General features: G+C 46.6%; 5 protein-coding genes across 5 annotated transcripts; 3 read left to right on the top strand and 2 right to left on the bottom strand.

The window, feature by feature from the left end:
- Nucleotides 1–2,967: 2,967 nt before the first annotated feature.
- On the bottom strand, nt 2,968–3,138 carry HETIRDRAFT_42345 (uncharacterized protein; the record flags this gene model as incomplete). Its single annotated transcript, XM_009542063.1, has 1 exon — nt 2,968–3,138. A coding segment is annotated over one exon (171 nt), but the record flags the coding sequence as incomplete, so codon positions are not given.
- A 1,147-nt stretch (nt 3,139–4,285) lies between these two features.
- Nucleotides 4,286–5,379, top strand: HETIRDRAFT_114043 (uncharacterized protein; the record flags this gene model as incomplete). The annotated part of the gene is made up of 5 exons (XM_009542262.1): nt 4,286–4,330; nt 4,360–4,548; nt 4,597–4,781; nt 4,826–4,869; nt 4,973–5,379. The coding sequence occupies 5 exons, from the start codon at nt 4,286–4,288 to the stop codon at nt 5,377–5,379; spliced, it is 870 nt and encodes a 289-aa protein (XP_009540557.1).
- Nucleotides 5,380–7,157: 1,778 nt separating this feature from the next.
- On the top strand, nt 7,158–7,482 carry HETIRDRAFT_166056 (uncharacterized protein; the record flags this gene model as incomplete). The annotated part of the gene is made up of 2 exons (XM_009542261.1): nt 7,158–7,282; nt 7,338–7,482. The coding sequence occupies 2 exons, from the start codon at nt 7,158–7,160 to the stop codon at nt 7,480–7,482; spliced, it is 270 nt and encodes an 89-aa protein (XP_009540556.1).
- A 533-nt stretch (nt 7,483–8,015) lies between these two features.
- Nucleotides 8,016–10,992, bottom strand: HETIRDRAFT_121213 (uncharacterized protein; the record flags this gene model as incomplete). The annotated part of the gene is made up of 8 exons (XM_009542260.1): nt 8,016–8,061; nt 8,134–8,372; nt 8,501–8,988; nt 9,076–9,254; nt 9,615–9,653; nt 10,296–10,365; nt 10,499–10,870; nt 10,923–10,992. 8 exons carry the CDS (start codon nt 10,990–10,992, stop codon nt 8,016–8,018), a joined length of 1,503 nt encoding a protein of 500 aa, XP_009540555.1.
- Nucleotides 10,993–11,879: 887 nt separating this feature from the next.
- On the top strand, nt 11,880–12,874 carry HETIRDRAFT_114041 (uncharacterized protein; the record flags this gene model as incomplete). The annotated part of the gene is made up of 2 exons (XM_009542259.1): nt 11,880–11,938; nt 11,974–12,874. The coding sequence occupies 2 exons, from the start codon at nt 11,880–11,882 to the stop codon at nt 12,872–12,874; spliced, it is 960 nt and encodes a 319-aa protein (XP_009540554.1).
- Nucleotides 12,875–14,227: the final 1,353 nt, after the last annotated feature.

The following is a 14,227-nucleotide window of genomic DNA, read 5'->3' as shown; positions in this document are numbered from 1 at the left end:
CAAGATCCTTGCCATCCTTTGTGAGAAGCATTCAGTCAACTGCTGTGGTCTTGATGATCACACCCCTGATTGATGTTGGACTGTGTCAGGTGAGTCTTAAATGCATCAGCATTGAACATGGATCTGACAGGTGAGGAGGTGGAAGAAATGTCAAGGATGGGAGTTAGAGCGGTCTCACTAGACAAGGAAACAGTGAGGAAAATGGCTGAACTCACTGGTGATATACTAGAGGTGGCTCTAAGTGCTGAGCACAACACCAAAACAACCTCTAATGCAGGGGGGCTGGAGCTAGTATCTGATATGCAAGGAATTGTTAGCAATGACTTTAGAAATCGATGGCACACTGAGAAGCAGCAAGGAGTGTGAGATTATAGCACCCAAACAGTTTCGGGACTGCACCGAACACCAACCGAACGTTTGGTTGGTCGTATTGGGGATTTTGGTTGGTAACAAGAAGGTAGTGTCGCAACCGACAACTACATGCTTCAAGAGCCACACAGGACTCTGACAATATACAAGGGAAGGACGAGGGGTACAAGCGAAGAGATGAGTATGAACGCGAGAAAGGCCAAACAACAAGGATGACAAGTTTTCGGGAGTCAACAAAGATGATTTTGATGGTTGAGACAAGTGCAAATAAGCTCTGAATGGTGGGGTGCGAAAGCTGGTTTATTCCAGAGTTGTATATAGGGTTTTATAGTAAACAGCGCCCCTAAGTAAAATATTGAACACGAAATGAGAGTAGATGTCAAATGGGTGCCAAGCCCCAGCAATCAGAAAAGATAAGAAGATAGGTAAGATGTCCATATGGGTTCCAAAGGTGATAAGGTAAAAGGTAATCAGTGATGTCGAAATCCTAAATGTTCGGGATCCGTCGCCTGAGTGTAGGTGGCCAGAACAGGTGTTGGTGAGCCAATGACAATAAAGAAGAAGTAACGTACGACCAGGGTGGCCAAGTCATGGTGCAAGATTGTGTTTGACCGACCATGTGGAAGTCGGGAAAATAAGCGATAAGGACCAACCGACTCATGGAGCACATTGGCTGACACGGAATACTGGCTCTAATCTCATAAACACCTATCGTAACACTCCTGTGTGGTCATGGTAAGTACATGAAGTGTGGGCGAACTGACACAAGTGCTGCCGAACGTCCTTCGGAGGGTTGTGGTTGGTCGGGTGGGGATCGACTGTGTTCAGTGCAAGTTGGCATCTTCGGTACTCATCTACGCTGTTTGGTATCTCCCCAAAGCTTCCCAAATACCTCCCTCAGACCCTAGCGTGGGTGAATGCTCATCATCTCCTCCCTACTGAAATCCTGACTGTCCTCAGTCAGTTGGTCGGCAGCTAGGAGTTGGAGCAGAAAAAATGGTGTGGCAACACTGCACATGGATCAGGGCGCGTGGTGTGTGGATGTGGGAAAGCATCGGTAACAAGCGATGGCGTAGAAAGAAGTGGGCATGTGGGAGAGATGTGGGAAAGTATTGGCAACAAGCGCTAGTGTGGAAAGAATAGCTGTGGTGTGGAACCTGGAGCAGCATGGCAAGTTTTGTGGGAAAAAGATTGGCAATGAGCGGTGGCATGGAAAGGAATGGGTGCATGGGAGAGATGTGGCACAGGTGAATAATCAGCAAGGAGATGTTGTAGAAAGGACCGGGTCGGTGCGCAAGAGAGACCGGGGCTGAGTTGGCAAAGTCATGTGGCATGGCAACTGATTAGGTGAGGCAGTGGCTGAGACCTAGAGTGCCCCAACTAGACGCTGGCATGAGAGTGTGTCGGCAAAGGACAGTGGTGCGTATCGCGGTGATGAGCATGGGTATGCTCTAGGCACCAATACCCCACTTTTTGCAGCTTTTCAGTATTCTTTGACTGTTCGGCACACTTAGGACCGACCGATCCCGATCCATTCGGCGATCTCAGCCATTTGTCAGGTGCCGACTTTCCATTTAGACCTCCGCACAGTCGTTCGGAGCTGTTCACAGTCAGCCTATCCATCTATCATCACTCTCAGCAGTAGGGGCTCTCCACAGACTGTCGCGGCCAATCGCCGATCGGTTCGGTACACTTCACATGGTCGGCACATTCGGTCGGCTTCGGTGTCCCGAATCGGAGGTGGCCGAACACTTTGTTGACTCAGAACGGATCTGTCTTTCTATCTCTTATCGTCCTTATGCCTTCTGTTGACCTATCCTTCATTATCTTCAGAGCTCCCAAGTTTCTAAATGGTTTACCCATGTGGCATGTGGTTCTTATCTCCAGGTCCATGTGCACTCACCTTGGCAATCTCTCCGCTTATTTAGACTTTAGAGTTATTGCTTCTTATCTCATAGTGTTCGCAACATCACTCCCTTATCTTCTTTACCTTTGATCACTCTTGGCACGCATTTCCGATTGCTCTATGCCTCTGCCAATCTCCTTATCTTGTACCTGTTCGGACTTACTATAAAAGGGCACCTATGGCCTTGCAATACAGCAGCTTTGGCTCCCCCCTTGTTCCGATTCCATTTGTGTGCTTGTGTCTATAAGACTTTGAGCCATTGCCTTCTGATCCTTGTTCGCATTTTGCCCTTTTGTTGGTGTTGTTGCGTTCGATCACAGCCCTCCGTCAGAGCCCTCGTCATTTTGCTCTCTCCCTCTCATCTAGTTTGTCATCCTCTGCCAGTGTCCAGTGTGGCCTTGCACCCATTCCCTTCCCTTTGCGTCCCGATCAAATCCCGATCAAACATCGACCGACCGACCGACCGACCTACCTACCGACCGACCTACCGACCGACCGGCCGACTGACCTACCGACTGAATATTTTGATTTTGGAGTTGTTTGTTCACTACACTCCGAACACTTTTAGTACGCTCCCTTGTTGGTTGTTGCACAGCTTATAGTTCCTTGCACACTAGAACCAGCTCCTGCCTACCTGCGCTTGTAGGGGTGTTTCTTGGGTGTGTTTTGCACTCAGAGGCATCACTAGCATATCAGCGGAATGCTGCAACTGGCCAATCAAAGACCGATCCATCAAGTTTGGCCAAAATATACGCTCCTCCCTGATTCCTAGAAATTACTAGCAAAGGTCCTGAGTGATGTGGATGCATCTTCCGATTGAGCACCTTTTCTATGGCTGTGTTGCGCATCAGGACAAGCGAGCCTTAGTGGAAATTGAAGTCGCGAAGTGTGGCCAAATGCTGTTATTCAAATTGGATGGCGGCCTTGACACAGGCGCCAACTACTGAGCTGCGAAGGTGGGCGAGGTCTGATCGGCATTTCTGCAAAGCGATGGCACATCGAGCAATAAGGTTGGTGATGCTGAGGGCCGTGGTCGGTGGTGGTAGAAGATAGGTGGCTTCAGCGATGTCAAGGGGAAGGAGGGGATGGGTTCCGGTCGCTGCAAAGTATGGCGAGCAACCCATTCGGTGCCGAACAGTAATACAATCAGCCCAGAATACAAAATGAGCTGCACAATTCCACTTGGCCTGGTCTCCATCAATGGCCTTGAACAGAGCCTGCCGAACGTCAAAGCGAGGTTGTTTGGCGATGCCGTTGGCGCAGGAATTGTAGCCCGAAATGCAAATGTGCTGAATGTGGTACTTCTTTGCTAGCTGGTCGATCACCTTGACGAATGCTGGTCCGTTGTCGGAGACAGTCTCTACCAGTGTTCCCCATTGGCACAGGATATCCTCGAAGATCCAGTCGGCAAGAGCTGAGCTTGTTTCATGTCGCAGCATGCGGAATTCGGGGTAGTGTGATACCGAACAGCGATCTTGCACGAGATACTTGAAACCGCCGGCGGTCGGCATGTGCATGGTGTCCATATACATCTTCGCAAAGAGTGGTGCAGGTGTAGCGACGATCAGGGGAATGAGGACATTGCGAGTCTGGCGAATCTGGCAAAGGTAACAGGTCCGAACAAACCAGGAAATATCTTGCCTCATGTGTGGCCACCAGAAGCATTCAGAGATCAAGGCAGTTGTGGTGTAGAAACCCTTGTGAACAATGTTGTCGTGGGTGGCAGTGAGAATTGTGATCCGACTGGAGGGGGTTGCAACGATTTTGTGTCGACCGTGCGAGTCTTTTCTCCATAGCTTGTTGGCTGCAATAAAGAACTCAGTGCAATATTGTAGGAAGGTGGCATATTCGGCGTCGGAGAGAGAAGGGGGCTGAACCAATGTTCGGTGCCAGTCACAGACCAACCATAGGCATTCTTCAGCTTCCAAAGCTTTCTGCAATTTTGGAATATCTGAATAGTCAATAGTCAGATCTTCGTCGTCGGAGTCAGCATCGGTCGGGAGGTCGCCTATGAGTGAGGAGGTAAAGATGGCTGTTGTCGAGGTTGAGTTGGAGGTGGGGAACGTGTTGTTGATCTGATAGAGAAAGCCGTAGAGATTGTCAATCTAGTTGTCAAAGTCATCTTTGGGTTAAGGTCGATCGGCGGGATGTGGTGGTCGTCGGGAGAGTCCATCAGGGCTATGAGAGGTGCCGGGGATGTGGACGAGTGTGAAATAGAAGATGAGGATGGAGATGATCCACCAATTAATGCTAGCACTGGGTTCAAGATCTGGGTTAGTGAGCATGCCCTTGATGTAGTGTGCATCTACTTTGACTATCAGGTGCCGAACGCTGATGAGATACATTTTGGGCGATCAAAGGGCGCGAAAGAGACCGTAGAGTTTAAGCTTGGGCTGGGAGAATCACAATTCATGGTCGCCAAGGGTGATGGAGCCGAATCAGGCATAGTACTGAACCCACAGATTGTCGAGCGCACATTGACAGAGGTGGAAGCCGACCACGATTTGTGAGGTATTGACAGCAAGAATGATGTTGGCTGCCGACCCATAGTCAATCGGTCGAAGGGCTGGTGATTTGGGTAGCACTGACCGGAGGTCATCCTGGGCCACTATCTGGTCTGGGCCGAACACGAATGGAAAATCTTTGCACGTTAACATAGTCAGTGCATGCACCCTGTGTGCAAAATTTTGAATGAAGATCCGAACGACACCAATCATCCCCAAAAATGCCCAAACATCGGAGAGATCCCTGCAAGGTCCCCACTTCATAATCGATTCTACCCTAGACTCGTTGGGCAACCTTCCTTCATACGTGCAGCAGTGGCTGACAACTATGATTTCGGCTGCGCAGAGTGTTGCCTTGTGCCCCGAAAATGTTCCTCCGCTGTACTTCATCCGCTGAACCACCTAATTGAGGCCTTGAAAGTATTCCCACACAAACCGTCGTATGCTGGGGTTGTCGGGATGCGTCTCGAAGCCTCCATTCGGAAGTTCGTATCAGGTCGGTGGGCCTTGAATCGGAACATCATCAATGAAAGGAATGGTGGTGTCTGGGATCTCTGGCTGGAGGATGTGGGTGACGTCGTTGTGGAAGATTGGGACTAAATTTGTCCACCCCATGGGCAGGGTGACAAGTCGGTGGGCGCCAAATGGGTCTGGAACGTGGTGAAGTTGCGAGATGATTCAGCAAGCCCTCATTTGTCATAGCCAACATAGAGATTCAGAATCATCTGGAAAACCACTCCCTTGTATTAAGCTCTAACTAGTTCTATTTATGCATAATCAAGAACAATTAGGATTAGACATTTTTAGCTTACCCCCCCTCTAAACCTGTTTTAATTAGACATAATTTTCCTAAATTATGAATTATTAGGATTGATTATAACTTGAAATTTCAGAAAAATAATAATAAATCAAGCATCAGTGTTTTTATAGCCTTCTTATAGAGTCATGTCTATCAAAGCACTAGTTAAATACCTAAACACAGAATATACCTTATAACAAACTTGCCTTTTGCCAGAGTTGAACCAGCAACCTCATGTATGCAAGCACCCGGAACAAATGCTCTAAGCCACTAAGCCACAAGGTCTAAGATATAAACTTGGTAATCAAAATAAGTAGACATAATATAGGCAATCTCAACATCTCTGATTTTATTTAACATTTATCTTTCCTCTCTCTTATAAATAAATAGGTCAATAAATACCCAAAAAGTCAGGTCTTTCAGGATTTAGTTTAAACACCAGCTAAGAAGATAATAAACCAATGGAAAATAAATAATACACTTTATATAGGATAAAAATAAATTATGGCACTTATACAATTTGGACTGAGAATGTGTAAAACTATGATTGAGTATAATATTCAATGGGACTCTACTAGTATAGACAAGGCTACCTTAATTTGCAAATTTGATCAAAAACATGATTATAAATAATCAAGATCCAATAAGAGAGAGGGGTTTTCCAAATGGCCACTAGTGAGGTAAAGGGTGGGAACAAGGGTATATGTATGGCATGCCTATATATAAATAAGCACAAGATTGTTGGAGGTGATCTTAATATGCTTAATGCATATATTTCCTATATGGCAGGCAAATATATTATTCTGGCACCACATACCAATATGATTGTCTTTTCCACAGCCTAATAGCTAGAGGAAAACACCAAGTTTGAGCATCTTCTGTATAACAAGGCAATAAACAATATAAATAGTGCTAAAAATTGTAATATCAATAGTGATGATGATTGTGTGCTACACAAGACAGTATTAGCCACTATACTAATAGACAAGGTCTATAAGGCTGCATATAGCATATCCCTAAGTCCAACCCACATATTGTGTCCTATAATGACCAGTAGCAGGCATTGGCTAACAATGACAACCTTAATGATCTTGTGTGCAAGGCCAAGGTACCTAGGTCTTTATAGCCTCTTGTGGCAGCTGCCAAGCTGCTACCAAAGTGGCTGGGGGCATCAATGCACATTTCTCTCTTTCTATATCCCTTGTAAAGGCAGCTGGGAAATTAGCAAAAGAGCTACAAGATAATGGTATAGGCATATATGAAGGAGAGTAATATGTTGAAATAGTATAGAATGTGCCACATCTTTACCTTCTCACTGATAGAGCAGTAGTACTTACTATTTTCTACTCATAATTAAAGACTTCTTAGTATAGAATTAGTGCTAATATCATGAGATTAGAAACCAATCCAATGCTCACAATGTGTTGCTCCCAATTAGGAAATTAGACACTTTTAGATGCTATTAACACTTTTAGATACTTTTAGACACTATTAGATATAATCCGGAGCTAATACAAGGGGGTGTTTTTCTAGATGTCCTCATTGCATTGTCAATCACTATGTCAAGCTGCGCTTAATCATGCTGGACCCAAATGCTAGTCCCTTTCACACAGAGCTTATGGAGTCGTTGGTGATGAAGAATAGCAACAACACTTTCAGTATTCAGGGTGAATACGAGTCTCTTGAGGTGGTGGGGACTGGATAGTGCGTGTTTTTTTTATTGTTTTGTGCTGAGTTTTGATTGGAAATGTCTCTATAGCTATGGACTCAAGGGGAAGGAGATTATGTTTTGGAGCCTGCTTGCCTTGTTGGAGCTTACTCATGAGCATACAGTCTGGACAATACTGGCTTGGGAATTTACGAACCGTGTGCTCATCCCAGAGGCAATTGTCTTATTCATATAAGAAGACCTCAATGTTACACGGGAGCGCGCCATAGAGATAAAGATTGCAAGCTCCTCGTATGGGATGGTGGCCTACCTAACTAATGATGAACTAGATTTCCGCAAGCTGCAGGCCACTGTGTGGATTTTGAGAGTAATTGTCAAGGCTGAAGACAGCTCATTAGATGTTGGGGAAAGGGTCAACGACAAATGCGGAGAGGATTAAAGATGGTGAGTTGTATATTCATCCTTTTACAAGACACGTGCCATGTATAAACAACTATGTGCCTACTGACCCTGTGCAACCCTTCCTTTCCATCGTGCAAACCATTTCCTAACCATTCCCTTCCATTATGCAAACCCTCTCCTTCCATTGTGCAAATCCTCTCCTTCCATTGTGCAAATCTTTCCCTTCTATCGTGCAACCCCTTTCCTTCCACTGCGCATCTTCCCACATCTTTTGATTAGTCTTCGATGTACCTCATGCTCTCATTCGACATACATTACATCTATTCAATTTAATCATTTTCAATGTATAGTTCAGAACCTAAGAGCCTATTTCCCAAGTAAATACAAACACGGGATCTGGTAACATGCAACCCTATGAGACATAAGACCATGGACAATCATATTATTCCAATGTCTAATCATCTCGTCTAGGAAAAAGTCATACCGATCCCTACGCATCTCTTGCACAATAGAATGAAACCCTCCAAACCATGTGTTCGTCATCTTTGCTGCCGAAGAATTAAACCTCCACTTACCATCTACCATAAGCTCCTGAAAGAGTACTAGATTACAATGCTGGCCACAGAAATTATCCGACTCCTTGTGCTTCGACTTTATGTGAAAGACATCGACAGGTAGAGCACAGGTCCTGAAATGTTGATCTTGAAGCCTTGTGATGTGTTGCTTAAGATGACAGTTGTTATCATAGAAGATAACATTTGGAACGGATCAGGCAGTCGGAAACAGTGTACGAAGGAATAACTATGATAATATTCAGTACATAATCGACACAAACCAAGAAAGGTACTCACGCAAACACCATTGACTGCCTCTGAGCCGTAGAAAGTCGCTCTTCCAAGAACAACCCCGCATGTTGCAACACAGAGCTGCTCACTGTGGGTCCTAGAACACCCAAACCGAGCGCGCAGTTTGACGTTGCCCATCTCCGACTTTTCCGCACATACGGCCGACGCTTCCATCTCAACAGTGTCGTCATGAGCCATGGCGGTCAAGGGATCTGTGTCCTGTTCACTGAAGGGCATAGAATTGTTGATCAGCGCAACCTTGCGCCGTTCGAGGCGTTTTTGAAGCTGGAACATGGCGGAATGTTCTTCAATGCCATGTTTCTCCATTGAACGGTGGTCCGGCAAGTTGCAAGTCTGAAATCCGGCCTCAATCGTTCTGTCGCAGCTTGTGATACAACAAATATTCCCTTCCCACGAGTGCTCAGCGCAGTACTTGGCTTGTTGGGTTGGAAGGGGCTGTTGACAATCATGGTGAGCACAGCAAGGGTGGCCGACTGCCACCCCATTGCAGACGATAGCACGAAGAGCATTTGATATATTAAGATATTGTAAGAGACATACATTTTAACACACAAACGTACAGACACTATTGTCCCTCTCCTCAGTGGTGCAGCACTGCTCGCATGCATGGTTCCACAGTTTCTGTCCTGGGCCTACCATTGTGATGTTCCGAGCCTCTAGAGCTTCATGAAGACAATCAGGGTGAGGAGTGTTGCTGAGGATGAGGATATCCAATCTCTCATGAAAGTCGCAGATGAGGCTGTGAAGGAAGAATGCATTCCAAACAATTTTGCCGGTGAGCACTGATGAGCGCGCCACCTCTCTAAGCGCCGGGACCCCGTTTTTTGCAGTTCTATGAGCACTAGCATGCTGACCTCAGGGAATACCCCAGACACCGCCAGGTGGCCCCACAGCCCAGAGCGACTCCCTCCGATGCCCACTACAACCTTAGCATTACAGTCTCGGGCCAACACGGTCTTGTCTCGCACCCCTCAGTCATCGCCTTGCATCATCTCACTCAGCCCCCATGCGTGTTGCACGATGACCTCGAGCCTGCTGCACCCGCAAAAGACCTCGCCAAGCTCTTGCCATACGCCGCGCAAGCATTGACCGCACAGACTACACCGCGAGTAGCTCCGTGATGCGATATTGCAGAGAACTTTATCGCATGCACTTATTGGGTAGTACAGGTTCCATGATCCATTGCCCCTCCACCTTCCTAGAGTTTACCTTGTCGCACCGTTACACCTCTTTACTAAATATTGCTTTGTCTCTCGACCACAGCACGACAGAACCTCGCGGTCTGCAAGCACCTCTGCACATGGTTTTTTCTTTATCTTTCTATGTTATGGTCTTGGCGTGATATCGATTTACTTTACCTTACAAGTTCACATTTACTATACTCTCTTTGACTTTCTATAAATACCTGCCTACGACACTACAATACACCAGTTTCAAACACCCCTCTGTTCAGAGCTCAACTTCGCACGAAGATCTCGCTTGTATTGCATCGCACTGACATTGCACTCGCTCAATTTAGCACTCGTTGCCTTCATCGCCGCTATTGTCAGGGCCTTTGTCGCTGCCCTTGAAGTTGCCTCGGTCACTCACGCCTTGGCCCATGGTCCACCACCTCGTTTCACACGAGAGTTTCCTTGCATAACCTCGCCTCACCTTGCTAGATATCTCGATATCTTGCAGTACGTATCTCACGCCCTGTCTTGCAGTATGTATCTCATGCCCCGTCTCGCAACTTACAAAGGTCTCTCGATATTTGTAGTGAAGTCAGCTCCCCACCTACCCTGTGTTTAGTGGTGTGTTTTGTGTTGTGTTTTTGCACGCAGAGCCATCGCAAGCACAACAGTGCGAGACTGACAGGCCAAGAGAAGTTTTTGGGGATGCCGTGATCTAGTTTGTAGATACGTGCATTCTTTGTAGCAGAAACCCTGCAAATGATCAGTCAAATACAAATGTACATATTCGTGAGGAGAACTTACCAGGCACAAACCATTGAATTTGCAAAGCGCTCACATAATGAGGACTCGACGTACAAGTGCATTGTAACATGTATGGCATATGGGATCCTGAGATAGTATGTATGAGTGCCATTATAGATGTAATAGTTAGGATAATAACGGGCACCGCATCCTATGAGGACGGTCAGAGTCAATGGTGTCAATATGGTGTATGTATAGGACAACTTATGGGGGCATTTTGCAGAGTACAACCAGACAGGAAGGGGGCCGAAATTGCGTGTGAAGAGAACAGCACAATACCCGCACAGATCTAACAACTCTTGATGTTGTGGTCCCTTTTGTCCTCCCAAACAGTGTGGATCCAGACATTTTTGTGTCGGGGGATACAAATCACAAAAGCCTACAGAAAATTAGCATCTAAAAGGGTACTACACACAACTGAAACAACGTACCAATTTCATGCTCAACACCATGCTTCAAAAAGAGATCTACTAGGTCTCCAGCATCCCAACTATCCTTCATTGTGTTTGTACCTCATGTTATGATCACGCTCTGTTGGGCCTTAACGGCGGTCTATTCCGATACGATCATCACAAATATCAAGTGGCCTCACGAGGTGAGGCATACAACAAGGTACAGATAATAACCTTGGTCATCCACTCCCAACGGATCACCCATCGTTGGTTGAGTATCACGAGCCATATTGCATGCGGGCATAGAATGCCGCCTTACAAACTACTCACATACCAGGCATTGAGCTCCTAGTCTTTCCTGGCCGGAAGGAGACGAATGGAGAAGCACAAGAGTAGTCGTTATTGAGAGAGATGACTTAGAGAATACCTACGGATACATATACGGTATTCTCACGCCCTATTTCCTAAAGTAGTATAAAAGGCCCATAGAGTAGGCTGAGGATCTTCAGTCTATTCTCCTCGTTCTAGTATTGTCTTCCTACCACAGTACCCCCATTCTAGTACTGTCTTCCTACAGTACTCTCCATTGCTATATCACAATACATCTCTGGCTCCTGTGCTACATGTACAGTTGAGACCATTGTTCCACCCTCTCTCTATGAGTGACCTAGGGAAGGACCTCCTACTCTTGGGGTTACCAAATGAGCAGTTTGTAACACTAGAATAGACTCTTCTGCCCCTACCTTGCTCGCACTAGCTTGCTGCCACACTCTCTCTCATAACATTCCTTAGTGGGGATAATAGACCCCCATTAAGAAAGTGTTACTACACACACTCTGGAGCAAGACCTAGGCCGAGACTATCCTCCCGGCACTAGACGCATCAATAACCAACTCCATCATAACAATCGCCCTATGCGGCACAAGGGGATCCATTGGTTTTATACCGATAATAATCACTTCGCCTCACCAAACTACAATAACTGCTCATTCCGAAATGGGCATTATTTTTTCACATTTGATGATGGAACTGAAGAAGAGAGACTTTGGAACAAAGTAGAGAACAGTTAGGATCTACAGCCCCAATATAGGGATCCAGAACCAGTAATCCCCGAAGACTCGGAGCAAGAAGAGACAACCTCACAATCAGACTCCGACTCATTACTAGACCAAACACCAATCAACACCCAAAACGAACCACTTGCCGAAATGTCGGGACAAGCTTCAACTTCTACGGATCCCCCTTCCGTGACAGTACAACCCGGGAGAGGAAAGGTCAAACTCCCAGACAATTACATAGGCAACCGCATTGAATCCCAGAAATTCATGCTCCAATGCCTCCTTCTTTTCGCAGCAGAATCCGATCAGTACAAGACCAATCAAGACAAGATATCCCTTGTGATCTCATGCATAAGATATGGCACGGTAGGAGCCTGGGCAGAGAACTTCCTCCTCAAATTGGTGGGAGTGGACCCTCCCACTGATCTAGGTACCTGGAGGGACTTTTTAACAAAGTTCAAACTCCAATTCAGGGAGACAGGCAAGACCGATAAAGCACGAAGTGCACTCATGGCCTTCTCCCAAGGACAAATGATGGTTAATGAATACTCCAATCAATTCATCCTTATTGCTGCCGATGCCAACATCTCCAACAAGGAGCAAGTCCCTTACTTCCAATGTGGGTTAGACCCGTGTGTCATGGACAAAATATATGACAAGGAAGTTCAACCGAATGACACTATTGAGGATTGGATTAATACAGCCTGCAAAATAGATGGACAGCTTAGAGCCAGAACTGCTCAAAAGGCCATCCTCGCTAACTCCACCTCCTTCCGTAGCGATTACCTAAACCGCTTTCATACCCAACCCGCTGTTTGCTACAACTCCACAAACGCCCCTCGCAAAATGGACAACCAGGTGGTCGACATGGACATCGACGCTACCAGGAAGCGTAACGCTGAAAGTCAAAAGAGAAAATTTGACGGCAAGTGAACCACCTCTTATTCCAACTGTGGAAAAATAGGGCACTCTAGTGCTAACTGCTGGTCGGCCCGTAGAGGCGTTCAACCAGTTCGAGAAAACTCAAAGAGATGCCTGGGTACGACAGGGAGAAGAAACCGCGCAGTTGATTTAAAAGGAGAAGACGATGCACCCGCTATGGGAAACCAAGCAGGAATATATCAAGGAATGGAGACGGAGAATACTCATTGCAACGACCAGTGGATACCACAACCTGGTCCTTCAATGGAACATCCGCACTCTGCCCCATCTGGATGACCCCACACGGACCATCAGCGACGCGTCATGTCGCCTGACAGACGACGGGGAAACGGAGGCGTCAGTTATTCTGCTCAAATCGGAGCAGTGCTAGGAGAGTTAGGAGAGGATGAAGCAAGAGAAGTAATCTTGGGACACGCGGAGTGTTTTTCCTGACCTCTCCCTCACCAGCGAAGGAGAGAGGTCAAGAAAGACCCAAGTTCAACGCCAAACCATGTATTCATATTGGAGCAATGAATGATCATATCATCACTCCCATACGTCTAGACGTGAAGGTATCAAACCGGGATCAATATGCTGGAGCAAAGGCAACCATCGACTCAGCCTGCAAAGGGGTCATAGTGAACAAGACTTGGGTCAGGAAACACCGCTTCCCCACCTACACACTCAACAACCCCATTCGCGTCTGAAATGTCAATGACACTATTGATAAAGCAGGTCTCATCCGATCTGCCTTGGATGTGAACCTCACCATTCGGGACATCCATGGGCGCATGCACACTGAGCGCATCCAGATGTTCATCTCCAATCTAGGGAAAGACGACCTTATCCTAGGAACAGATTGGTTGAAATACCACGATCCCTCCATTGAGTGGAGGCGACGTAAAGTGCACTTTGATCGGTGTCCCCAGAAATGCCACCAACCACATGGGTTTACTAGGGCAAGGGAAGAACCACAAAACAATAGGCAGTTATCAAACATGGAGCCATGGCACAAACCACGCATCAGTGAGCGTGAAAAACAGCGCCTAGAACATCTCCAAAGATTATCGGAAGATGTAGGACTCCGCGATCATAGCGGAACGTTTGGTGTCCAACTACGAGCATACCTCAAAAGGAAATGGCTCCTACAGGACATAAGGAAATATGCAGAAGAGAAACAGAAGGCTCAAATCGAGCCATCTCTTTCACCAAACGAGGGAGAACCTGACCTCCCAGATAAACCCTCAGGAAAACAGGCCACAAGGGAACCAGTTGTTCGGAAACTGGCTCCCGAACCGTCAGGATTTGCCAGCTTCGACCAAGATTTGGAAGATGAAATTGTTGTCACCAATTTAAAGGAAAGAG

This window comes from Heterobasidion irregulare, assembly GCF_000320585.1.
Source record: "Heterobasidion irregulare TC 32-1 unplaced genomic scaffold scaffold_01, whole genome shotgun sequence".
In the NCBI taxonomy this organism is placed as follows: Eukaryota; Fungi; Basidiomycota; class Agaricomycetes; order Russulales; family Bondarzewiaceae; genus Heterobasidion; species Heterobasidion irregulare.
The sequence above is the reverse complement of the archived record's forward strand: the minus strand, read 5'-3'. Positions and strand labels throughout refer to the sequence as shown.